Source organism: Rhea americana, unplaced genomic scaffold (assembly GCF_003343005.1).
Source record: "Rhea americana isolate MKP2758 unplaced genomic scaffold, rheAme1 scaffold_76, whole genome shotgun sequence".
In the NCBI taxonomy this organism is placed as follows: Eukaryota; Metazoa; Chordata; class Aves; order Rheiformes; family Rheidae; genus Rhea; species Rhea americana.
In genome coordinates, this window is record NW_028186934.1 from 1,261,468 (window position 1) to 1,286,901 (window position 25,434).

At 42.8% G+C, this 25,434-nt stretch overlaps 1 protein-coding gene across 2 annotated transcripts in view; it reads left to right on the top strand.

Moving 5' to 3' along the window:
• The window catches only part of PLD1 (phospholipase D1), a 72,867-nt gene that overhangs the window by 22,264 nt on the left and 25,169 nt on the right, over nt 1–25,434 (top strand). The window contains exons 6-17 of one of the 2 annotated variants that reach the window (XM_085322303.1): nt 231–296; nt 6,436–6,494; nt 7,821–7,913; nt 12,241–12,393; nt 13,187–13,336; nt 14,618–14,701; nt 16,434–16,515; nt 19,675–19,785; nt 20,892–21,098; nt 21,858–22,074; nt 23,029–23,142; nt 25,219–25,347. In XM_085322303.1, the coding sequence (XP_085178429.1) occupies nt 231–296; nt 6,436–6,494; nt 7,821–7,913; nt 12,241–12,393; nt 13,187–13,336; nt 14,618–14,701; nt 16,434–16,515; nt 19,675–19,785; nt 20,892–21,098; nt 21,858–22,074; nt 23,029–23,142; nt 25,219–25,347 (1,465 nt within the window). The remainder of the gene's footprint in view (nt 1–230; nt 297–6,435; nt 6,495–7,820; nt 7,914–12,240; nt 12,394–13,186; nt 13,337–14,617; nt 14,702–16,433; nt 16,516–19,674; nt 19,786–20,891; nt 21,099–21,857; nt 22,075–23,028; nt 23,143–25,218; nt 25,348–25,434) is intronic. The other variant, XM_085322304.1, reaches the window with a different exon arrangement.

Consider the following 25,434-nt stretch of genomic DNA (forward strand, 5'->3'; position numbering starts at 1 on the left):
ATGATAGATCAGCTGATGGAAGGTACAAACTCAAATCTGTGAGCAGTAAACAATGTATAATCCAACTGTTTGTGCCATTGAGCAATAATCTTCAGTAAGCCCATAATAATATGTTTATCCATTCAAGCTGAAAAGCATTTCTGATTTCTTGTTAATCTTCTAATGATAGAYAGTTGATTTTTCTTCAAAATTCCTGCATCCTAGCTAAAGTTGCCATGTTTTAATTGTAGAAACAGCTGGAAGACTACTTGACAAAGATCTTAAAAATGCCAATGTACAGGAACTACTATGGAACAGTAAGTACAAATTAGAATGACTTAAATGGCAAAAGAATATTCTTTCTTTACTCTGTTAACTAGTGCAAAGAAGTCCTGCAGCTTGTTCTCTGACGTATCAGAAACATTTCATATTTTGCAAATGTTTTGTCTCAACTGATTTCTCCAGCATGGATGTAGCAGGATCTAAAATTAAAGGAATAGAGTGACTGGCTCAGTCTTGAACCATTTGGAGGCCACTATTAYGACACTGATAACCTGCACAAAGTAGTTTAGTCAATTGAATTTGAATGATATCTGTTTACCTCTGCAGGTGTTTTGTCATTTCCAAAGAGAGAAGGTAATTGTTTTATTATCCCAAGTTTATAGTGAGGAGGCGTCAAATCCAACTTCTGGCCTATTTTAAGCAAAAATATTTTTTTTGAAAGCCATCTTTGAACATTTCTTCAGTAGTCCTCACCTGTCAACTGTAACATTTGCCTGAGATGGTAACTTATTTCCTCTTTTCTTGACTGCATGATGAGCTGCATTCCTTGTCTTTTTTTACCATCAGCAAAACCTGATGCATACCTTGGGTAGCTGCAGAACTCAGTGAAACTTCTGAGCTAGGTGTGATAATTGGGTGYGCTTGGCTTCAAAACAAGTCAAATACAGACTACACTTAGAATATCTAAAGGAGCCAGTTCTTCTATTTTTTTATTTGGTAGAAATTCTGTTCTTTAAACCTTATGCAAGATTTCTGTTGTGCAGAGACAATCGACAGCTTTTAGCTGGATGTCATGTTCAAACTCTATATGTACTCTTGTTTTAAAGCTCAGGGTGGTGAGCGTGGTTACTTGTATGGGGTAATGTGCTCACCCAGTATTGGCCAACATGTTTTGTACTGCAAAGAAAAAGCCTTCACACTTGAACTGAGAGGAACTGTTTTTTCTTATAGAGTGGTTCTTCTGGGGACTGGCTACGAAGCAGCTCTTCTAACTTTAAGTACAATACAGACAAGAGTTGTGTTAATCTGCACGTGGAAAATAACCATCTTTTGTTCTTAAGGCGAGACAGCGATAACTTGGCAATTTTGATCAGTAGCATATGCAAAGCAAGAGAGACTCAATTTACAGTACAGATGAATCTTGTCACTCTTAGGCAGGCATTGCTTTTTCAGATATTTCTGGTAATTTCTGCTAATATGAAAATGCCATCGATGTTTTGGTCAAGTTGTGGTTGGCAGCAGATTGCTGGCCATTGGGGATGGGGGGTGATGAGCAAACCTGTGTTCTCTCTGCACTGGCTGCAGAGCAGCTGTGGGCCTCTTGCCTCCCCTGCACTCAATTGCCCTTCTGTCCTCAGCCCTTGGAGGCAGATGTCATTTTGCACATAAACTCTGCATTTATTGTTGTCTTGGAGCTGACTGCAGTGAAGCATTTAGTGAGAACTTTGCTGCTGATGTCAGCTGTACTGCCAAGTGCAGCAGGTCCTGCAGCTGATGCTGAAGGAAAGTACAGGGAGTAAAATATTTCCGAGAGAGAGAGAGAGAGGTGGAAAAAAAAAAAAAAAGATCAAAATGAGCATGTTGATGTTCTTGTGATGGGAAGTCTGTTGCCTGAGTGCTGACAAATGCTTTAACTGTTTCATTCTTGGAGCACGTTTTGATTCCTGCCCCTTCCTATCATCAGATCCATACACCGAGGTTTTTGTTAAACTCTAAATTCTTTGGAAATTCAGACATGGACCCAAGCAGAGTTACAATGACAAGCTGACCCACCTGATGTATTAACTATTTGTCCTTCAGAGACATTTTCTGCCCCATACATTTTAATTCTGTCTTTGCTGCTTTTATTTTTTATTTGTGATTGACTAATTTCTGATTGGTTAGGAGATCATGAAATTATATACCATCTCTTTGAGGATAATGACATACTCTGGAAGAGTTTCTGGCTGGAGGTCTAGCTTGCAGCTGTTCTGCAGGCCTGAAGTCCTTGGTGGGTTGAGAATCATTTAAGGTCCCTGATGACTGTGTAGCATTTTAGAGATTATACATCTAGCCTGCCTAGATGAGTCTCCTGCAGCCTGTGAAAACAGAGCATACCTAAGCATCATCATCTAGAGATGTAAAGTGTCCCCTGCTTTGACTAGTTAGCTGTGAATAGTAAAACTTACTACCTTCTGCTCAAGTTTTCCTTAATTTGTCGTCATCATTGCAACATATTATTTCATGTGSAGTTCACAAAATAGGATTATAGATGCATTATTTTGTTATTAGAACCTAGACTTTATAACCTTTTCTCTTTCTCCTCCCCCCCCCCCTTTTGGCTATGTGAATTGTGATTAAATCTCATCTTCTAGTCCAAGCACTTTCTGTAGTACTATTGTGCTAAAGTGATTCAAGACAATTACCATTCAAATGAGTATTGTGRCAATCTAAATGTGTTAATTGTGTACACTTACTTCTGGGGATTGGAAATTGGGGGAACGTAGGCCAGATGCACTAGGAACCATGGGCTTGATTGAATTCAGTGTAAATACTTGATTAACTGTGTTTTTGCATCGGTTTGTGTATGCGCTGCAGGAGCTGAAAGATGCCTAAGCAAAATCAAAAAGAGCTTCTGGCCGAAGTGCAGTATGTGTATCTTCAGAACATTTTTGTATGAGCTTTACCAAAGGACTGCAACATAACAAGTACATACACGTGGCTCCTCGTTTGCCTGTGTACTGCAGTTGGATCTGCAGACCACTCAACCCTTCCATGTTTTTGGTTATTGGATTTGAAATTTAGCACACTGAATATTTTTAAAATTTGGGTTTAGGATAGCCACTCTTTTCTGTAAGAAAGAGCTGGCAACTTGTCACTGAACAATATTCTGAACACTATTGTAGCTTTATTCCTGACCACAGCTACTATTCAAGTGCTTGTTTAGGTGAGGTTTTTTGTTTATTTGCTTGTTTTAACCAGACTTCAAAGTGAAGGAAAAAAAAATCTGGTGTGGAGCTGCTGTTTTTTAATTTTTTTTCTCCAAAATGCGACTACTTTATGAGAATTTTGCTTAAATAAATCATGCATGCTTGACATTGCTGGCAGAATGTGATGGCTTAAAATTGCAGCTCATCTACCTTGCAGCTGGTTCTCCACCTCTCATAACTTATCTTTCTTCAGCTGATCATTCATGTCTATTTTTTTTATTGCTACAACAATGTCATTGAAACTGCATTCTCTAGTCCCATATCTCATACTCAAAATATTCTGCTGCAGCTCACTTTGAAACCAGAGTGGGATGCCCTCTCACCAGGCAGGCAGCTGGGCAGCACAGGAATTCAGATGTGAAAGAGATGAAAGTGCATCGCTACTCTGCATTCCCCTCTTGGGTTTTTTGTGAATTATAAGCACCTCGGATGACAGGCACTGTAACAGTAAAAATAGCTAGTGCAGTAGTAATAATAACAATAGTAAATCACTTAATCAAGTATTTTCCAATACACTGAGGAATTTTCCTGGTAATTGAGTTTTTTACAAACCAAACCCCAAATATAGTAACTGTTCTGCATATAAATAATCTCCTTGAAGTATGCATGATCATTTGCATGAATGAAGAGAAACGCAGAAGTAAGAATTCTTGTGTTTTTTTTTTTTTTTTTTTTTTTTTTTTTGGCAGTAGAGCCACAGAAGCACATGATATGGGAGGTGGGAATAGGCCAGGAGCGTGCTCGCCAAGGCGCTGGACATAAGAGGAGCCTGCAGTAGCATCCCTAATTGGCTTTTCTCAGTCAGCTCAGTAGATAGGACCTGTGTTGGATAGTGTCTTTGTTGCCACAGTTGCCGTTTTAAAGACTCATTAGCTGAAGAACAGGTTGCTGTACTGCCAGACAATTTTTTTTTTCTTTTTTTCCTCATGTAGTTCTGTTTCTGTGAGTAACTCTCCTTTTTCTTCCTGGATTTTCTCCTTCTCCTTCAGGAGCAATTATTTCTCTGCATGCAGTGCTCCTCAGGTTGCTGCCCTGTTTCTTTTCGCAGTGAACATTTTCAAAGGTTTTTGACATTTGTATGTACTGAATTTTTTTTGTGTGTGTGCCCAGCATGAGAGGTTATGTCCAGTTTTCTGATTTTTCTCTGATGGGGAATGCCAGGCATTTTCTGAAGAAATGGAAATAAGATCCAGGCAAAGAACTGGTCTGAAATTTCACTTAGCACCTATGTTAAGATCTTACGTGATACATTGGGCAGGAAGTATGCAGAAAAAACAGTTCTGAGAGTCATCTGCAGAAATAGGTAAAATGTTCCTTTCTGTTGCTTTTCCAGGATGTATAGTGAGGAATGGTGATGTCAGGACAGTTTGTAAAAGTATGAAATAACTTGCTCTAGATGCTTTTCGAAAACATGCCGAAATTCTCAAAGAATGAGGGCATAGATTTGTTCCTACTAAGCAGAGGTTACTTTATATCCTTAAGCTACTTGTAGGAGAATAACAGATCCTTTGTTCTTCTGATCTCACTGATGTGGTGAGAAGTCTGGGAAGGTCCCAGAACTAGTAGAGCGTGAGGAGAAAGAAGGATCTTTTTTTCCCCCACCCTGCAGAAATAGAGGGAGAACAACACGCCTTGGGAAGGAAGCCTGAGCCACTCTCACGGTAACTGCAGGGTAGGCTTCTGTCCCAGTGTTGCCTCTCTGCTTTATTTTTAGCGTTTGAAAATCACTATGAGTCTGGTGGATCCACCTGTGTAATTGCTGTGCAAAATTGGAATTTGCCAAAGATAGGTTTGAGTTTGGCTTGTCGAAACGCAGATGAGAGCAGTCGCTTGAAGAAAAGAATCTGGCGATTCTTCCTCAAGCTCAGTTACCATCACGAAGGTGGATCGAGTCCTGGACTTCAGTCCTAGCAACCTTGGCTGGCAAATTACTTAATTAGTTCACTTTAGCTTTCTTACCTGTAGCTTGATCAAAGAAGACAACTGCTTCCTGTGCTCACCCTACCCCCTCTTGAGTACACTTTGGCAGTTTTATGTGATAATAAGCTAAATAAACAGTGCCTGAGCGTGAGMAACCCTTTGCCTCCTGAGTCAAGCTCCTCTTCAACATTGCCTTCTGGTAGGCTGCTCTTGTTTCAGTTTGTGTCTCTGGCAGGACATGTTGGGAAGGCATTTCTCTCTGCCAGCTGGGCCCAAGACTAATAAGCAGCAAACTCTCAGGAATGTCCCATTGTGCCAAGAAAAGCCTGCTTGTTCAAAACTACATGGCATCCTAATTTTAGATTCGAGTGCAATCATGTTGTGCTTTGTCACTGACTTTGCTTATCTTTAAATTCCTCTGTAACCTCTGAAACTGTGAGGAGTCTGCTTACTTGAATTTGAGATTTATTGATTAAAGCTAGGTACTATACGTGGGTTCATCAAGCTGTCTGTCCTGCGGCTCCAGCAGGGGCTTGGCCATGTGCTGCTTGATGCAGACATGCAGAAGTCATGATGGGCATGCTCTGTGCTGGACCTGCTCTTTCCATAGTGGTCAACCTTACTGTCTTCCTGCCTGATGAGACATTGTGACTTTGCAGCGTTGTTTCGGTTCGGAGTGTCAGATTGGGGCTGTACTGCAGCAGCTGAATACCTACAAGGAGGTATCTGAGGTGCCCCTTGGGGACAGGAGACTCAGAAGGAGACATGGTGCTCCAGAGCTCGCTGTGGAGGGCACATGCAACAGTGGTGACATGTTCAGGCATTCTGGGAAGCAGGGAATGTGCCAGCTGGACAGTTTGGGAGGTACATCTGCTTTTAATGGGCAGTTAGCACTTTCGCCCAGACTTCCAGCTCCATGTGAARTTCACTAATGCCCGCAGGAAAAAGCGGATTCAGACAGCCAGCTAAGTTGATACAGATCACTAAGCAGTGTAAATTCTGATTCCTGGTTTGAGCCAGTGACCCAAGAAGGAAGATACCGATGGGTCCTCATTGCACTTCTGATCTTGATCGTCCTGGTTGTGTTGAATGCCTTCCCCAAAGCACATAAATACTTGCTCTTATTACAGAGGCTTAAACTTTGCTGGATAACTTTTGCTGAGACTGCTGAGCGGGTTCTGTCTTTCTGACATGCCACTTTCATGAAGCAAAGTATTTTGTRGATTTCTAAGTATGAAAGAGGAGGGAAATCCGTATATCTTTTTTTTTTTTTTTTCCCCCCCAGATGGAATTCATTGGAGTAAGTCAGCTGTCTTTCATCCATGATCTAGGACCAAAGGGCATGTAAGTTATGATTTGTTTCCTTCTGAGTTATAGTTTACCAAGAATATGGTTTTATAAACAAATATTGTTGACATAGAATTTTCCGTTTTTATTGGTAATTGCCTAGGGAATATGYTGTCATCCTGATATCAAAATGTATTAATGTTTAGATAGAAACACTACAACTTTGGCAAATGAACATTAAAGGCAGAGGAGCTTTCCCAAGACCAAATTCATCATGGGGTTAATCCTTTTCTGGCGCCAGCGGAGCTGCGTGAAGGATAACTTTGGTCTGTGGGAGTTGGGGTGAAGTGTCATTTTTGTCGTAGTGCTCTTTGAGGCACCTTGGGGTCACAACTGGTGCAAAGGCAAGGTTGTAGCTGCAGGGGTAACTTGTGATAATTTCAGTGCACTGAATGCAGAGATGTGTTTGCCTTTCCCTTTTGCCCAGCCTCCCCATGTTTTCCAGCCCCAGCGCAGGGAGAGCTGAGTGCAGGGTCAGCCTTGTAGGTGGTGACGAGAGGTTGTGCAGGAGGTGGAGAGGGCCTGGTGCAGCCGCGCTTGCAGTCGGAGGCTCGGCAGCCAGATYTGTGCTGTGACCTCTTTCCGATACCTCTCCTTCCTTGTTTACCTACTAGATATTGCTCCGAAGGCATCTCGGCCCCATCAGATGCTCTGCCAGGCTCAGCCTTTCCYAGCTGAAGTGCAAGCAGAGCTTTTCCCTTAGATGCTCTGTGGCTGACAGTATCAATAAAACCTCGCGGCTTTGCTTGTGTGCTTGGTTTCCTGGCTGGAATTGCTCCAAGGTTACGCTAAGACCAGAAGGCAGGAGGTACAGGAGGGGATGGTCTGTTGTTTCGCAAGATGTAGGCTTCAGCTCACCACCCAGGTCAAGGGTTTCTCTCCTTTCCCTTCGCACAACCGGTCTCTCAGTAACGTTGACCTGGTTGTTTGCGTAGCTGTGCGGCCTCTGCGTTGTTTTTCAAATGTGTGTGATTCACGTTTTGGGGGGGGAGGGTTATTCTTAACCTTGATCAGGTCAGTGATCTGGCTTTGAGGGCAGCCCCACAGAGGATGGCTGAGGCCCGGCTGGAGCCCGGTGACCAGTGGTGCAGGGATGAGGATTGGGGTGCTGCGATCGGGGCGGGGAGGGGCTGGTTTCGTGGGGGGAGCGCTGTCTGGGGCTGCAGAAGCGACTTGTTGGCAGAGGTCGGAGGGACCCGATGAGCAGCCTTAGCTATGGGCACGCTCTGGCCCCAGGAGCCGTCCCGGTGTGGGCAGTCACCGCATCACCACGTGAGCTGTTTCACCCTGTCTTTACTGGAATTTTTTTTTCCCCCTCTTTAGAGAAGGTTTGATCATGAAGCGGTCCGGGGGCCACAGAATACCTGGCCTGAACTGCTGCGGCCAAGGAAGGATGTGCTATCGATGGTCCAAAAGGTACTGCTGGGGCTGGGAAGAGTGGTGGGCAGTGGGTGCTGCCCAGGCATGTGCATAAACACCCTCACTTACCATTTTCTCCCCAAGAAGGCTGCAAGTAAAATTCTTGCTCTGTTACAAAAAGCTGCAGGTCTTCAGGTAAGAAGAGACCACACGTTATTCCCATCTGACCCTCCTGTGTAGAAGATACTAGATTTTTTTGGTTTTGTTTTGTTTTTTGTTTTGCATTAGAATTCATAGCAGAACGGACATACTGCTCCTAAGGAGAAATGGGACTTTGTGTAGCCACGGGCTGGCAGAAACTGAAATAATCGCCTGATTTGTTTGCAGCTTTCTCTGCTGTTGGTCTGCTGGGGAACCTGTGCCTTTGGGAGGGGATGTGGGGATTTCCTGGACAGATTTCAGCTCAGTTTTCTGAGCTTCCCTTCCTCGATTTGCAAAAAGAAAACCAGCTATTTGAAATATAATCTAGGCTGCTTCAGAGCTGGATTAAATCAGACAGGAACTATGGTAGTAGGGAGCTCCGCTTGGTACAGCTAACCTTGAATTAAATATGTCGCTGCTTCCTGATTGCCGTGTGTCTCAAATGCCAGTGCTTTTGTGGAAGTCTTTCAAGCCGCGTCATTCTTGTCCCTTCCCGCTGCAGACGGGTGTAACTCAGTCCTCGTGTCCTGGAGCAGCAGAGCCGCTCRTTTCAGCGCGATCTGGCCGCCTCGGGAGCGCAACCCGCTGCCAAGAGCAGCAGGGCAGAGCAGCGGCGGAGGGAGGTCTGAGCCAAGAGGTGCGGACGGGTGGGTGCTGCTCYGAGTCAGTCCTGCCCGCGGGGCGCTCAGCACCATCCTGACGGACGGACAGACGGCGTCTAGCGGGAATGTTTCTGCCCAGAGCAAAGAGTGGTCCTTATCCTCCGCCGCAACAGCAGCGAAGCTAAAGCTTGCCGAGGCCRCTGTATTTTTCTGCCATTTCTCCCTCTCTGGGTGTGCTGGTGGCGTGGAAGCTCAGCCMGCGCCTCGGCTCCGCTGACCCGCGCCCCGGGAGGCCGTGCGCCCGGGCCGCAGCGGAAGGGGTGCGCGGCMCGGGGAAGCTTGCGTTTTGTCGGCTGGCACGTGATAAACGTAAGGTGTGCTTGGAGGAGCTCGCGCCCTCTCCGCTGCCGTGGCGTCCCCGTTGTCGGGGCGCTGTGCTCTGCACCGGGAGTCTTCCTCGCTCAGAAGCACGGAGGAGTTTTCTGTGCATTAGCAAACCKGGTGTTTGTTGCCTTGCAAAGGTGTGTGCACTCGCTGACTGCTTTTCATTATCTTTGTGTTTATTTTGTTCCAACTCCCAAACTGATAACCACATGTTAGAAAATCTRACTGATCCTGGTGTTACATGAGCTCCCCTTTCTCTCTTTGAAAGGGTTTCTGTGYTGTATTTCTCCCTGCTGCTAGTTAATGGGCGAATCTTTCCTTTTTGAAATCCAGATGGCACATACCTGCCCTCTAGTAAYAGTGTCTTTGTCTGAGAGAGCTTCTCGAGTCGTTAACCACCTTTCGATTCTGGCGTTGCAGAACGGTGATGCGCTGTGGTTAGCTTAACTTTACCTTTAAAATCGCTATTTTCCTGTAAAATCTTGCTGCATATATGTGAAGAAACTTAYTTTTTTTCTACCGTTTCTGAATACAGTTTTACAGAGGTTATCTGGAGTGATTACAGAGAGAGTTGAAGATTAAACCAGGAAGACACAGTCCAATTTTTTTCCTCCTTGCTTRAAAAAGAAAGGCAAGGAAAGCTTGCCTTTTTCTTTTAATATCCCCCAGCTAACTCTTCATTGTGTTACGCAGAGGTCGAACTTTTTGGAGGACAGTAGCAGGTTCTGCTCTGCATTGGATCTTGTTTCTCCTTCAGAGCATTAATAGAATGAGAAAAGCCTTTGGAGGGAGATTCTCTTAGCTATGTGTGCAGAGCGAGTAACACAAGAGGGCACTGAATYCCTAGCCACGGCCTGCAGGGAGTGATAGAATATATGCATCAATAAATAAACAAATGACAATGATATTACCAAGAGAAGGTTCTTGAAGTTCTGAAAAATTTCAGGAAAATTTAATTTTATATTTTTACAAGCAATTTCGTGTGCTTCTCAAACTATACAACTTCTTAGTTTTGCTGAATAAAAGGAGAAAAATAATAATAAAATTGAGTAGTGTTTTACAGGGGGGAAATACATTATGGAGCACTGTGGTTATCTTCTAAAATAATTTTCCRATCAGTGTGCAAGCATAGTTTTGGTTCTTGTTTCCCTAAACACTAGACCTGTAAACTCAACAGGCTCTGAAAGTCCCCTGACACCCCATCCCGGCAAAAAAGGCTCCACTCRAACTCCGTGGGCTCTAACGCGATTACTGTTTAATGCGCTGTGTCTGCTGCTGCRCAGCAAGGACAGCAGTCCAGCTGACCATCTTGTTCCTACAGTGCAAACTCATCCTTGTAATTAAATACCAAATGTGATGCCCAGTCTGCGTGCACCTTCCTAAGCCAGGAGGTTGTTGGTTTGGGGATCACTTTTCCAGATGCAGTGGGGCACTGTAGGACCTAAACGTGCTGACTCTTTCTTGCTTTGCACATGCTTCATCACCAGGCTGCATTCCCCATYCTCACTCTCCCGTCTTCCTGTATCGGTCTCTTTTGTCTCTTTGGAACAAAAACTGCCCTGGCCTAGTTTTTTCCGTGCTCGGTGCTCTTTGCCAGCACCATGCATGCATCAAACTCTGCAGTGCCAAGTCATTCAAAGGTCTGCGCTGAACGCTCAGCGGGGGGAGCGAGAGCTCGGTGCAGAGCACCCTTACAGCGAGGCCCTTGTTCTCCCAGAGGAGCTTGGCCACGAGCGTTGGATTTCCTACGCCCCAAATGCACTTCACTTATTACAGCGTGTCACGTGCTCGTTTGACTTCCCGTACRATTTCAGTTACGCAAGCGCCCTGCACGTGGCGCAGGGCCTCGTGTCCAGGACGCCGGTGGTGTTGCTGAGGTTGTGAGTCGCTCCTCGTTGTGAACCAACTGATCAAACGCTTGTTCTGCTGGAAAGAGCAGCCTTCTGCTCTGSAGGGTTGATTTGCCAGCTGCCTGCCTTTCCGGTCTGTCCTGGTCTTCGAGGAAGGCATGACCCTCCAACCTGGGGACGCTGCCGTTTGCGGGAGAGGTCCACGCTCACCGCTGGCCTGCGGTACACGGTTGTTTCCGTGTGTAGCTAACTGGTTTGTAGGCGATGGGTCCAACGTACGTGTTGCGGCAGCATTTGGAGGCTCCTTCACGGCACCATGTCGTGCAGTGGCACGAGGCAGAGCGTAAAGCAGCCGTCGGCCTTCGGCGAAGAGCGCGACGGATCCGGGGAGGAGTGAGAGGCGATGCTGTCATAACTGGGATCTGGAAATAAATGAGAAACTGGATCAGTTATAAAAGATGCAAGAATTAAAGCATTTTTGCGGTCTTTTCTCTTGCTTTGTGCGTTTCTGAATATGCACGAGAACTGGGCTAGGTCACAGGGCTGAGACCGGTGTGGGACGGAGGGAGAGGTTACCTCAGATGTGCTCGCRGAGGAAGAATGAGAAGGGCTGTTTGCAGTGAAAATGAACTTAGTTCTTAGAGTTGCCTTAAGGCTATGGTATTTATGTAAAACCTGCTGGCCATCTCTCATCGCATGTTTGTAACAGGATGTCTTTTGCTTGGCAATAATCGCTTTCCAAAATGACTTGTGCATATTTTCTCTGGAGTAAGCAATCCCAGTTTCGTAATTAACATTAGAGAAGTCCAGTAACTCCTGTATTGCCTCTAGGTATAGCATATAACCCAAATAATAATTTGGGATAGAGGAATCCTTGTTTAACCTCGTTTAACCGTTACTCAGCTGCTTGGCTGGTGAGTTAGCCTGTGGACAGGCTGATCCGCATTTATTTCATTGGGCTCTTAGAGCTTAAACTTGCAGAAGCTTCCATAAGTAGTCAACATGCAAGTCATCTTAGAAATCCTCTGCTGAATTTTGGACGTCAAATGTGCAGAATAGGCGTGTGTGTGTGTTTCTCTTAGATAATCAGATGTACCTTGTTTTTATGCTGCAGTGAATTCGTCATTTACATCAGAGAAGTTGTTTCTTAACTTTTTTTCGAGGTAATAGTCAGGCCTAATTGTTGGTCTTTATACCATACTCAAAATACGGTCACTTTACATTGTAGCTGCACGTTTTTCTTTCCTTAATACAGAGGTAAAGGGTTTGCAGTCTTTCTACAGGATGYGCAGGATGTTTTGAAGAATGGCATGAGTGAAACAGTTGCTCTTTCCTCTCCCCTTACAGGTGGCTGGTAGTGAAAGACTCTTTCCTGCTGTACATGAAGCCAGATACTGGGGCCATTGCCTTTGTCTTGCTGGTAGATAAAGAATTCAACATTAAGATAGGCCAGAAAGAAACAGAAACTAAATATGGGTTGCAGATCGACAATCTCTGTAGGTAAGAAATACAGACTTTTAGACTTTCTTTCTTTTTCCTCCACTCCTTTTAAAAATAAAAAAAAAAAAAAAAGCTTATGTGTAGGAGGTGTAAACAAAGTGTGCCTGCCTGAGCAAGTGAGCAAATTCAGGTGAGTTTCCTGGTGGAGGGGAGTCCCGGCAGGAAGGGTTTCCCGGTTCCTTTGCAGTCTCTAGGGCGTTYATACCTGCGGGGATTTGGCTGGGACCGTTGTTCTTTTCAGATGTCTTGAAGTGCTGTTTGGAGTCTCGGCGGCTGCTGGTTCATCCAGACAGTTCTCCCTCGGGAGCGGGAGGCAGGTGCTCGGTCGGTTGCACAGTTTGTTTTTGCAGCAATCAGTTGCAGTAATTTTCTAGCCCCTCTGTTCTTTTATGCTGCAAGCAGGAACGTATTGCTCTAAGTTGGAACTGGAGCATTACACAAAAGATATGCTAGTTGGGATAAAAACATAGTTAATATTTTCATGGTAAAATAACATASAAACGCATTAAAAAAAATAACATTAGCTATGTCCTGTTCTTCTTGCACTTAGGCTGGTTCTATTCATTTAACCCTGGGATATGTTTTATACTTGGCAGTCTGCAATATTATATGGCTAGATGCTGATATGTTCTTCTGGAAACAACAAAGCACAGTCTCTTGCTACTCCTACTCTTCACTTAAATAAAACATGACTCATACAGGTGCACTTACCAATCTATGTAGACTGCAAGAAGTAAGCCAATTAAATGTACGTGGCCTCAGCGCCCTTCCCCATACGTCATTTGTTTTACAGGTCACTGATTTTGAAGTGTAACAGCTACAGGCATGCCCAGTGGTGGAGACAGGGAATAGACGAATTCATTCGGAAAAATGGCAAGAACTTTCTAACAGAGCACAGATTTGGGTCTTACGCAGCCGTGCAGGAGAACACGTTGGCGAAGTGGTAAGATATGGAGTACTGGAGCWAGAATGTAATCCATGTCACGCTTTTTGGAGAAAAAGGTGGTGCTRTCTGCAGCAGGAAAAGCACAGACCTTCCTAATGGAGTCCTAAAGCCCGATGCATAGGTCTGTTTTCGTTCAGTAATTATAGGTAGTAGTGATACTGAGAAAAGCCGAAAAACTGTAGCTTTCTTGACTGGTAAGAGAATGGCAATACTTGTGAGATGACTGTTTTGRTCCTGTGGTGACTTTGCATCACAGCTAGTAGAATTTTTAAACCTTGAATTTTGTAAGAATTTAAATACGTCAGTTCGTTATTTTAAGGACAAAAATTGTATCTTGACACACAGGTAATTGGCAGGTTACTTATGAATTAAGGACAGAACTGCTCGTTCGTTAATGTATTCCTGGGTTCAGTTTTATCRTAGTTTCTGATTCTGGGTTGTAAACTTGTGGTCATGTAGGACTATTGAAAACGTCCGCCTCTTTTGCTACTTCCTTCTCTGTAGCTCCTTCATAAAGGAGCTGTGCTGCAGTCTCATTCTTTTGCTCACCTGTGACCAATGGTCTAGTCTCATCCTTCCTGTTCTAAAATTCAAGATATGTCCAGCACACAACACTTGCAAGGCTGATTCTCAATCTGTAGTATAGTATTGTCCTTCCAGACACCACAGATGTGTTCAGATGTAAATGTCAGTCGTGGTTGAACAGCAACATCAGATTCAGGCCTTGCAGACTTGCAATGGAAGAGAATCAGCAAATGCAAATTTAGGCATAGTCTAAAGGTAACTTGGCTTTATGCAAGTAACCTTTCTTTCTGCAGTGTAACCAGACTGYACTATGCTGTTCCCAGGAGCACCTCAAAAATTGATTCTGATTAATTCTAATCATACTCAATACTGGTGCTCTCATTGCAGCTTCTGTCCTGCAGCCTTCCACTGCTCAGGAAGTTTCCATAAATCAAAGCTAATAATATCACACCATCCTTTCTGAGAGCCAGACTAGCTCACATTAAGCAGAGCCCCATGGAGCATTGTGTGTGGTTGTCGGGAGTTCCAGGTGGCACAAAATAATCCCTTATTGTGCCATTCGATTAGGATACTAATGGCAGTATGAAATCCTCCCTGCATGTTGTCCTGATTCATGAAATTAGGTTTGTTTTTGCTTTGGAGAAGAGAATGTAAACAACATTAGCATTGAACCCTGTCAGTCTGCAGCTGTGAACTTTCTGTTTKATTAAGGGCAAGGAAAAATAAGTCTATGCACTCTGTTTGCTTTTACAGGTATGTAAATGCTAAGTGGTACTTTGAAGATGTTGCAAATGCCATGGAAGCAGCTAAAGAAGAAATTTTCATCACAGATTGGTGGTTTGTACTTACGTATTTGGATTTTGATTTGCCCTCTCAGGACATTCCCAACAATGCTGTAGTGTTCAAAGGCGGAAACTAGCCGTGCAGCCAGATGGTTTGGCAGCACACCCAAACATCATCTTGTGTTGTGTTCAAAGACCTTTTCAGGAGGTTTGGCAGCAAAAGCACATGCTTGAAATCAACAGCTTGGTTGTCTCCTTCCAACCAAAGGGCTGAAAGTTGCATAAAAAGGCACCACCTGAATTGAAAATGTTATGGCTTGCATTGCTTCATCAGGAGTGTAAATCATTGCAAACCCGAGAGACAAGAATGTCCTTCAGTGTGAAGGGAATAGGGGCACTCAAATATCTGACTACTACAGTGCACTTCTGACATTATCCTTTCTGCTCCTCCTCGCTGTCTTGGGAAGCCTTGTGTCACCAAGGAGAGCACTTGGGAGTGGATGTAATTTTGCTCTGCTCTTGAACAGGCCAGACAACAGAGAGGGAGTTTTGTAATGTCTTTTGTGAGCTACGTGGCTGCTTGGGGCCGAGGCAGGCCCCTATTCTTAACTAGCAATTTAATATGTTTATGCATTACTATGGTGGTTTCTGTTAGAGGCAGAAAATAAAGTGCTCTTACGGTCCTCGAGATAGTTACTTGGCTGGATGGTGGTCATTGCTGCCTGTGTCCTACCTCTGCGAAGATAACCTGAGGTCAGCTTGGATCTTGGAGACAAAGCAACAGGGTAGAYTCTAGAGCTAGGTTTTGGACTTCCTCTTTAACCTTGAGCAAGTCTCCGCACTTCTCTTTCTCCATCTGTAAAATGAACCTCTTATGACTCTTCTGCTTCCTGGAAGCGCTAGGAGGATTGATCCATGGTCTAGGTGGGAGTTAGAGTTAGTTTGAGAAAACTAAATGGGATGTTTGCCCTCACTGARGGAACAGTGTTTCTTAAAATGAACACAAATGAACCAATGCCCCTGGAGCCCTACGTGCAGTATTGGGTAGTGACACAAAAGCATCACACTTGGGATGTGCTGCCTCTTACTTACCTCAAYCTTTTGTTCAGACAACAGTCAGTTCTTAATGTACATTGGTAAAACTTATCGAAAGTTGGAGCTTAAGATAAAAATGCTGCTGTCAGAGGCATGTTTTTAGGATGTAGCAATATGCTTTAATCAAGCACAAGTTCCTGAGCTCTATACAAAAGTAAAGGAATGGAACTCTGTGACCTTGCTCTGCAGGAGTTAGACAAGATTGCTTAATTATTCTGTGTAATCGTTAAAACCATGAATCAATAAAATGTCCTGTTGTGAGAGCATGTTGCTTTCTCTTTAGGCAGGAAGGAAAATTCAGCAGAAATCTGTTACTCATTTAGCTTAAGCATGAGGAGAACTGAAATTCCAGCTATTTTTTTTAAATCTACATATTTGTTTCAATCTATCTTGGAATTTTCTGTCTTTGCATCTCTCATAGAGAGTCCAAGTTTCCCTATTTCTATATAGCTGGTAAATTTGGTCTCATAGGTTGCTGAATACTAAAATGAATGTGCCACACACATTGCCTGTCCTCTGTAATGCTCTATTATTAAAAACAAAGAGCATGACATTGGAGTCGATTGTATCATTTTGGGACATGAGATTTCACATCGGCTTACATAAACTCCTTTTCTCTGCTTGCTGCGTTGATTATCTATGCCAATGCTTTGTTTGCAGACTGTGTTTTTCCCACCCCTTTATTTTCTTAGGCTGAGCCCGGAAATCTTCATGAAACGACCTGTTGTAGAAGGCAATCACTGGAGACTGGACTGCATTCTCAAGCGGAAGGCAGTAAGTGAGCTCCAACTTCAGCTTACTGCTCTGCAGTAAACCACTGGGCATCCACCAAGTTACAAGGTCATACGTGGATTGGAGTGTTTGCACTGTTTATTCTCGTAGGAGTAAGAGTTAGAGCAAGCCTTATTTCCGCTGACCTTTGAAGTTGTGTTTTGATTTGCTTCCCCCTGTTTGAATTTGGAAGCGTTCAGAGGCAGAATGCTAGATCCTCTGATTGCTTCTTGCGTTCCTCGGGCTCAGGTTGTTTCAGCCTTGTGACTGCTCCGGCTCCTAGTGTGGTCCAAGAGCTGTTGCTGTCTGGCTCTTTCCTTATGGCATAGAGAACTTTATGTGCTTAAAGAGACTAAATACTCGTAATTGTTCTTGGTAGATGGTTTGTACATTACTGTGTTTTGCGGACAGGGTGTGTCATTGCCATGTAGCTGTGCTTCTGCTTTCAGAGCAGAAGCTATGAAAGATACTATCGGTCTTCTGTGAAAACCAAGGTGTCGTTAGCAAGAAGTCACTCAGTATCACCCAAAAGATAATGCTTACTTCCTAAAGTCTTCTCAATTTCCATACTTAATAATGATACATTGTTCAGGTCTTTGCTACAACTAAACACTTATGTGCTGAAATTCTTAGCCATCATTCCTTACTGTAGTTAACAAGTGCCTATTTTTGTCAAACTTCATCTTAGTGTCTCCCAGTCTTGCTGTCTCTTGTAGAGCTCCTCCTACGTTGATGCTGCCCRGGCCAGGCTGCCCAATGCTCTTCTTACCATAGCTCTTTCACAGCTGCTGCCGTTGTTCATTTTAATTTTGAATTTTAGTGGAGCATAARAGRCCTGCACCCAAAATGCTCTTTTTCATTTCCAAGCATGACTTAAGTGATTCAAGGAGGCTTTATTTTTTTTGATAGATGGCTCTTATTTCTTATGTCTCTCCTCATTTCTTTATTCCCACCCCCTCCAGTTTGTATCCCCACAACTGTTGCATGGCCACTAAGAGGAGGAAGACCAGCCCTGCCCTCCTTGTCTATCCCATCTCAGACGGTGACTCCGGTCACTAAGATTTGGGTGTGTTGCTATGGAGAAGGGACATGGGGGAAAGGGCTTTTAGCAGAGCATGTGGCTTGATTAGGATGAAAGGTTTTTTGAAAAGGTAGAAATTCAGCGAATAAACACAAATGGCATCATGTTCCTCTGAGCTGGAATCTGGTGTGGAGCTTGAGAGCAACGTAGTGACAAGTTTGACTCAGACTTGGACTCTTGCTTGTATCGCCATGTTATCTGAGCTAATAAATGCTTGTGCACAGTAAGCAAATGCTTATATAAACTGGGATTCTTGATAAGGCTTTTTTCGTTGCCTTTTAATTTCTCCTTCTCTGCCATTCTTCCTGAACTGACAGGTTCAGACCTGCTGTTGACCTGGTGCCTTTGCTAGTACTCCCTGTAAGAATTCCCTTGTGAAGCTCTGTGCTGATGTGCACTCTCCTTTTATTGCAATAATCTAAGATATGGGCAGGCCGCAACACGTATTAGTTCTGGATTTCAAGGAACAGCACTTGTGAGCCTGCTGAGTGCTTTTTTGTTATTTTGTTTTTTACATTTCCATCCACTCAGCAAACAGTTTATTTTGTTGTTGGTTATACTCTGCTTTCAAGTAATCAGTCTGGATCCAGACTAAAAAAAGCATGTTTAAAGGACCTGAATAAGCCAGAGAGAAAAGATGTTGAATTTGGGGTTTTTATGACTCTGGACTGTGTTTCAGTTGTTAATTCAACCAGTGAAAATACTAGTGTTAGGACTGGTAGTTTGCTGCACATGAGCAGAGACTCAGTGAGGGAGGCATAGCCAGGTGGGGGCTGTTGAGTRTTGATTGACGTGGTGAAAGGGCAGGAGTCTAGGCAGCAGCACTAGAATAAACGTTGGCTGCATTCCTTCCAAATCAGTCATCTTAATAGTCCTCAGCCACTCCACATGMCTAGAAAAATATAGGATTTCTGTTTTTATCTGATTTTGTTGACTTGAGAGTAGTCTTATGTTCTGGCAAATGAATTGTATCCATAGGGCATGCTCACTGGAGGAATTTGGCTTTATTTGTTGTGTCGACATAGATGTTCCTGCAGCTATAAATATTTTGTGAGAGTGAGTAATGTTTCAAGGTTAGTTCATGGAAATACTTGCCTACTCTCTCATTTGTGGTGTTTCTTTGATTCAGCAGAGCCATTCTGGTATCTAGGTAGGAGTTTGACTGTCCTGTATGAGTGTATTGTGCTTCCTTGGCCGCCTCTGATTAGTRCACTCGAGTGCAGACTATCATCTGTAATTTGGAGACTTTCTAAACTCTCAATAGCAGCTTTATGGAAACAGGGATTTACAATGCTGTGGAAAGGTTAGGTCATTGGTTTCAGCTGACATACTCCACTGCAAGACRTGAAGCTATACTAAATTATGGCAGTGGAAGGTGTTCTAGTGTGTGACCAACCTCAGTAGGCAAGTACTTGGCASTTTTGCCAGTGCTTTAACATCMWCATGAGGGTTTCTAAGGATACARTTATATTATTACAGTAACAGAAAACACTRTTATTTGAGTATTGCTCGTTCTYTTCCAACTTGCTTCAGCTATAATAATTTCTTAYAGCAAAAACCTTGTTTGYTGGCACTGGCTTAGTTGCATCTCCTTTGGGAGAAGGATGACAGTATGACTGCAGTGGTAACATTATCCTGCAGATGCTCTTAACTGTAGGCAAAACTTGGGAGAACATAAACCAGTAGAAAACTAAACTTCAGTGGATATGTGGAATATCATCATTATGTGGARTGAATCATGCTTGCATAATTTTGCCTCAAAGGCTATTTAAAAATGGGAACTCTAAGAATGACCCTTTGTTGGGTTTCTGCTTACCTCAGCTCTTTACCCAAGAACCCAGATACTGAGCCCTTTTTTGGAGGCTGAAGTGCTTTCATGAGGGGTGAGGGCTCTGGCATGCTGTAGGATCAGGTTGCTGGATCTGGCAGAATGTAATCAAGAACGAGGCTCAGTAATCACAGTCTGTATTTTCATCTACAAGAACAACATGCATACTGCCTCTTAGCTTTTCACTGCTTTTTAAATGGATTACATCCATTGAAATATCTGCATACCATGTGTTTCTTTTAACTTCTGACAGCAACAAGGAGTGAGAATTTTTGTTATGCTGTATAAAGAGGTGGAGCTTGCTCTAGGAATCAACAGCGAATACAGCAAGCGGACACTCATGCGTCTCCATCCAAACATTAAGGTAACTGTGCATTGTGCAATCATATGAATGACACTTGCATTCATTTGCTCTTGAAATCTAGTAAGGAATTTCATGGCTTGAGTTGGAAGTCAGCTGTTGTCTCTATTACAGTGGGAATAGTCTTTGAAGATATAGCTATGTGGTGCTTACCAGCATTTGAGCATGGCCACTTCATTTCTTTAGGTTATAAACTGAACATAAATTTGTTCAGTTTAGACTTGTCCAACCACTTACTGATCTGATTCCCAAGAAACATACTTCATGTGATGAGTTAATGGAGTTGCATCAAATGGAAAATCACAACTTGAGATTGTTGCCTCATATCAGTGTTTTTGTTCATATATAAATGAAGAGCGTCAGCAGTGGATGTTTACATTCCCATCATCTGATTCCCATCAGACAGCGTTGTGCTGTCTGTGCTGTTACACAGCTGCTCTGTCACAGAGCAGAAAATGAGTTGTGGGGCATAAGCTAGTAGATTATCGTGCCRTCTCTTGAAATTAGAGACATACATYTTAATGAGACATAACGTATATGTATAGTATGCATTAGAGTGAATTAACAAACTACTAAAATAATAGATTTATTGTCACTTGATCAGTTGTCCCTGAAGGGAAGTGCTCRTGCACTGTCACCTACACAGCACGACTGCACAGTGTTTGTGGAAGGTGTGTAAATGACTTGGGGAATAGCCAGGTGAAACTCTGTAGCTTTTTCTGCTGCAGGTTGGTCAAATGTCTCTCCTCTAAGAGCAAAGAGYGAAATTGTAGACTGAATGTCTATAGTCAAGACTCCTTGACTGTGATCCTTTAACGAATGCCCTTATGTTGCGGCAGTTACTGGGCTAGGGCACATCTCTAACTGTTGCTGCGCAGGAATACCCCCATCACTGGGAAGCACCTGTGTGCCTCAGCTAGAGGGAAGTCATGTTGCTTCAGTAACTATAGCAATCTGACCATTTGTGTGGATGCATCTTATAAAAACTCCTGTGTTAACCCTGTTATCCTGAGCAGCCCCACAAAAGCTTGGCGGCTTTCTGGCTGGAGGTTTAAACTGATCAAGGAGGTTTGCAAAACAGCTGAGCCAGGCAGTGGTTCTCTTTCCAGGTGATGAGACACCCAGACCATGTGTCCTCATCCGTGTACCTCTGGGCTCACCATGAGAAGCTTGTCATCATTGACCAGTCCGTAGCATTTGTTGGCGGCATTGACTTGGCCTACGGCAGGTGGGACGATGATGAGCATCGCCTGACTGATGTTGGCAGYGTTAAACGCATGATGACTACAAAGTCAGTGTCGACAATCAATCTAGCAGTAAGTGAGCTTGTTCCATCTGGCTGCCCATGTTTAAATGTGTGCTCCRCAAGGAAAGACGTAGTGGGCTTGTGGTGTCGGGGGCAGGAACAAACCATATCCGCTTCTAAGCCTAGCATTGAGTTTAGAGGGTTTAAAGAGAAATAGTAATGAGAAGAGGGAAGTATCTGTGTATTGAATGACTCCTTAGGCTAGATCCTGAAAAGGTCAACCTCCACTAAAGCACTAGGTTTCCTCCAGAGCTTGGAGTAGCYGTCACAATTTGGAGGTTCTTAATAACATTTTTAGCTATAAGTGCGTAGGCACTTCTGGAGTGCTCCAAACTTATGGATGTTCAGGCCGTAAGCAGGTGCCTTGTTTGCTGAGCTGTTCTGATAACCTGGGTTTAAAGGCAATTTAAAGTGGTCTGATTTTATGGGAATTTCAGGAAGAGTAATAATCCAGAGTAAAGTTATGGATAATTCATTGAAGAACATACTGTTTAATAGAGCTTTTTGTTAAGTGCATCCTTGGCACAAATTCTCAAAAGCATTCATAATTCCCACTAAAACCATTGCAAGTTGTGTCTTTGTCACAGAGCAAACTTTGACTCGTGGTGTTTCAGAGCACTGAAGTGAATGATCACTTGTAATTAAAGGGGAGCTTGTCCACCTTTAATTTTAATAATAAGCTGTCCCCCTTAATTAAAGGTATGGGGAAAAACTGAAAATTAACTCGTATACATCAGCAGCAGCAATATCCTCTTTCTCTTTATTTAAGTCTGCAGCTGAGTCGTCTGAACATATTGCCCTGGAATCTCAAGTTATGTCCCCAGAAAACCATCTGCTCCAGAGAAATGCTGAAGATGCCTCAGACGTTTCAAAAATGAAAGGGATAGGAAAAACCAAGAAGTTCTCAAGGTTCAGTATTTATAAGCATCTCCAGAAACATGGCATGCACCATGCTGATAGCATCAGCAGCATAGACACTGAGTTAAGTAAGTAATGTTTTTCAACTTAGTTTTACCTAAATGACATCTATAAAGTACTTGTGGAGGTGGGTGGGTGGGTGTATGTGCACATTCACGTAATTTCTAGGGTAACGTGTTCTTTGTAAAGAAAGTAAGTTGATGAATTCCCTAACTATCAGAATAATAACTATGTTTAGTCAATATGTAAATTTGTGTCACTGCAAAACATGCAAGAAAGTTTTAAGTGGATTTGGATTTAGTTAATTAGTGATTGTCGTGAGCCATCAGATGACGTGATGTAGTGTATGTGATATCTATTATTTGTATTTTTGGATTTTTTGTTTTCCTGCAATGGAGAATTGCATTTCATTTTTCAACTTGTATTTAGTATAACAAGTGAAACAATTACCGAATATGCTTATCTTCTGCCATACATTAGTGTTACGTACGTTTAATTTACTCCATTTAAATAGAAACATTCCTGATTTACTCCTTTCCTAGGTGAAAGGGCTATTCCACAGCTGATTATTTGAATGCAGCTTTTAATTCCACACATTCAAAACCAACTTCAATGCTAAAATTGCAAGCTAAAATTTGTTCCAGCATGGACTTTTTATTTTGAAATCTGATTCTGAAGTCCTTCATTCCAGAGGCTGTAAATTGCTTGAAATGGGAATTTCTTTGAATTTYCCTTATTCCCCACCCAGACAGGTTCCACAATGATTTATTCCTCTGGCAGGAGGAAGCCTTGCAGGAGCACTGTTTGCATTGGTCATAGCTCAGGACATACTGAAGTCGCAAAGTCATCACTTTTATCTGTCTAGTTAGAAAACAACTAGGTCTTGAATCTGGTGGTTGCTTGTAGTGTCAGCAAATTGACATCTCATTTGAACTACTGTCATGCAAGTTGTTTTCAGACATGATCAGTAACCGATATGCTGCGTGTTTTTGCTGTAAATGGAGCATCTTGACTTTCTGCAGGTTATTGTAACCCCACTAGAAGTCAACCGAATATAATCCAGAGTTTAAAACCCCATCTGAAAATGTTTCATCACCACACTGAATCCAAACAGGGGCTCGCTGAGCCTCAGGAGGGTAAGTGGAGGAAGGCAAAAGTGCAGACCCCYGTAGGCTTTAGCTGTCAGTGTTTTTTGCACTATAGCTTTGGTGAGAGTTAGGTTGGGTTCCAGGATCAACCTCTTCCTATTTGTGTTTCACACTCAACAACCTTATCMCCCCATCTGAAGACATTCTTACAGAAATACCTTCTCTAGAAGCTTCAAAACCTTCAGCATAAGTTTAAAAAAAATATAAAAATACAGATTTGCAGTAATGACAGCAGGTACAGTTGAGAAGTTAATTCAGATTTTGGTACATGATTATTCCAGCAGCTCCCTTCCTCAAAGGAATTGAGAACATATGTATCAGGCTTACTTTAAAATACCTAATGTAGAAGATGGACRGAAGAAACAGCAAATTGGCAACTGCCAGGCCCACATTTGGATGAGGATGTGAGCTTCCCTTTTGGCCCTTATTACAGTTAATGAAAGCATACTTGATTGAARAAGGAGTTGGATGGTGATGAATATTGAGCTGTTCTGATCTCTGGACTGATGCTAAAAGGTGTTATTGAAAATGCCCATCTATATATATATAGGCAGATCATATAGATGCCTTTGATTTGGGGAATTGAGTAAGAAGYAGTTATTCCACATCCTTCTCGTTTTAACATCCTCCTCTGAGATGTTAATAGGCAGTTACAAAATGCTGGTTGCAAAGTATTGATGTGTAACAAGAAAAAGATGTATTTGCTCCACATGGGAATGAAGTCCTGTCGCCACTGTGGTCACTTCATGCTCGTTCATGAGTCAGTGTACAATCACAAGAGCTTGATACATGAAGTGTATTTTGACTCAACAGTACATCCCATATGTTCAYGTTCGTGCTTGCAGAGTCAGTGATTCTCCAGCTCCACCTGGACTCTCACTAGGAGCTCATGCTTTTCTAAGGCAGCTRTGGTACATACTTGCTGCATGGCTTTATGGCATGGCTTGGCTTGACTCGGCTCATTTGGGTGTTTAAGCAGTGCTGGCAGGGCTGGCTTCRTGTAAGCTGTTGTTACTACAGTGTTGCTGGTGTGTATTTTGTTGACTACTAAAAGATTTCTTTTGTGTGTGTGCGCTAAGGCATTTTCATGGTGTGGTTTTGGTGGTGTGGTTGGGTTAGGAGAGTACTGCTATTGGCATATTATTATGTATTTATTGCACTAGTACTTGATACATTAGATGAAGGCCACTCTCAGGGACAGGAAGTAACGTTAGTTAAACGTTTTTGATCTAGGCTGACATTCTCTGTTTTTTAGGAGGGAGGAAAGAGTTCACCCTGCACCCAAAGTATGTGCTCTGGAAGACAGGTCCTCTTAGAAGAGGAATATCCCCGCAGATAATATTTTCRATTATTTTTAGGAGCATAAATTTGGAATTCATGATGTGTTTATTTAATTGTAAAACTGAAAAGATGGCATTGTTTGGAGGGGAGAGGAAAAAAAAAGACTACCCACACCCCACTCCCGCAAAAAACACAACACCTAACRAGGGAATCAAAGCTTTTTAATTGTTTCATTTTAGTTAATAAAGACTAGCTTGTAGTACAGGGGATGCACCCTATTATAGAGGGAACATCATACACCATCTACCAGAGAAGCTGAAATTAGTACATTTGTGTTGTAAAATACATTAAGTAGGTATGTATTATTCCTGTACATATTTCTGCTAAGGTCGGTGATAGCTGGGATTAGATCCCCACCTGGTACTGTTTAGGTGTCATGAGATTGTGGAAAGACAAATAATTATATTTTCTTTCTCTACATTGGACTAAAAGAATCTATATATTCTTTTAGTCCAACGCAGAGAGGATTCACCATCTGCTTTTTGTTTCTGTAACAGGTTCATGTATATATAATCTATCCTGATTGTGTATCAGAAATATTAAAATAGGGAAGAAAAATATTTTAGTAAGTTCTTTGAAAGCAGCAGAAAGACTRGGTAGAAAACAGCTTCAACTTATTGAGCCTGCCAAGTCACACCATTGCTTTTTTGCTGAAGCAAGTTTCTCACCAATATTATATAATTTGGGGACGTATGTTTGTGTCATCTCATTTACYTGTAACAGGTAAAGGGTCAATCCGCAGCCTGAAGACAGATGTTGGCGAGCTGCTTGGGGAAACCAGATTCTGGCATGGAAAAGATTATTGCAACTTTGTCTTTAAAGACTGGGTTCAGCTTGACAAACCTTTTGCTGGTAAGGGCCTTTGCACTGGAGTTCATTACTTTTCCCCTAAACCCTGTTCCATATCTTGCTGCCAGAAAGAAGCAGCAAAATCTCTTT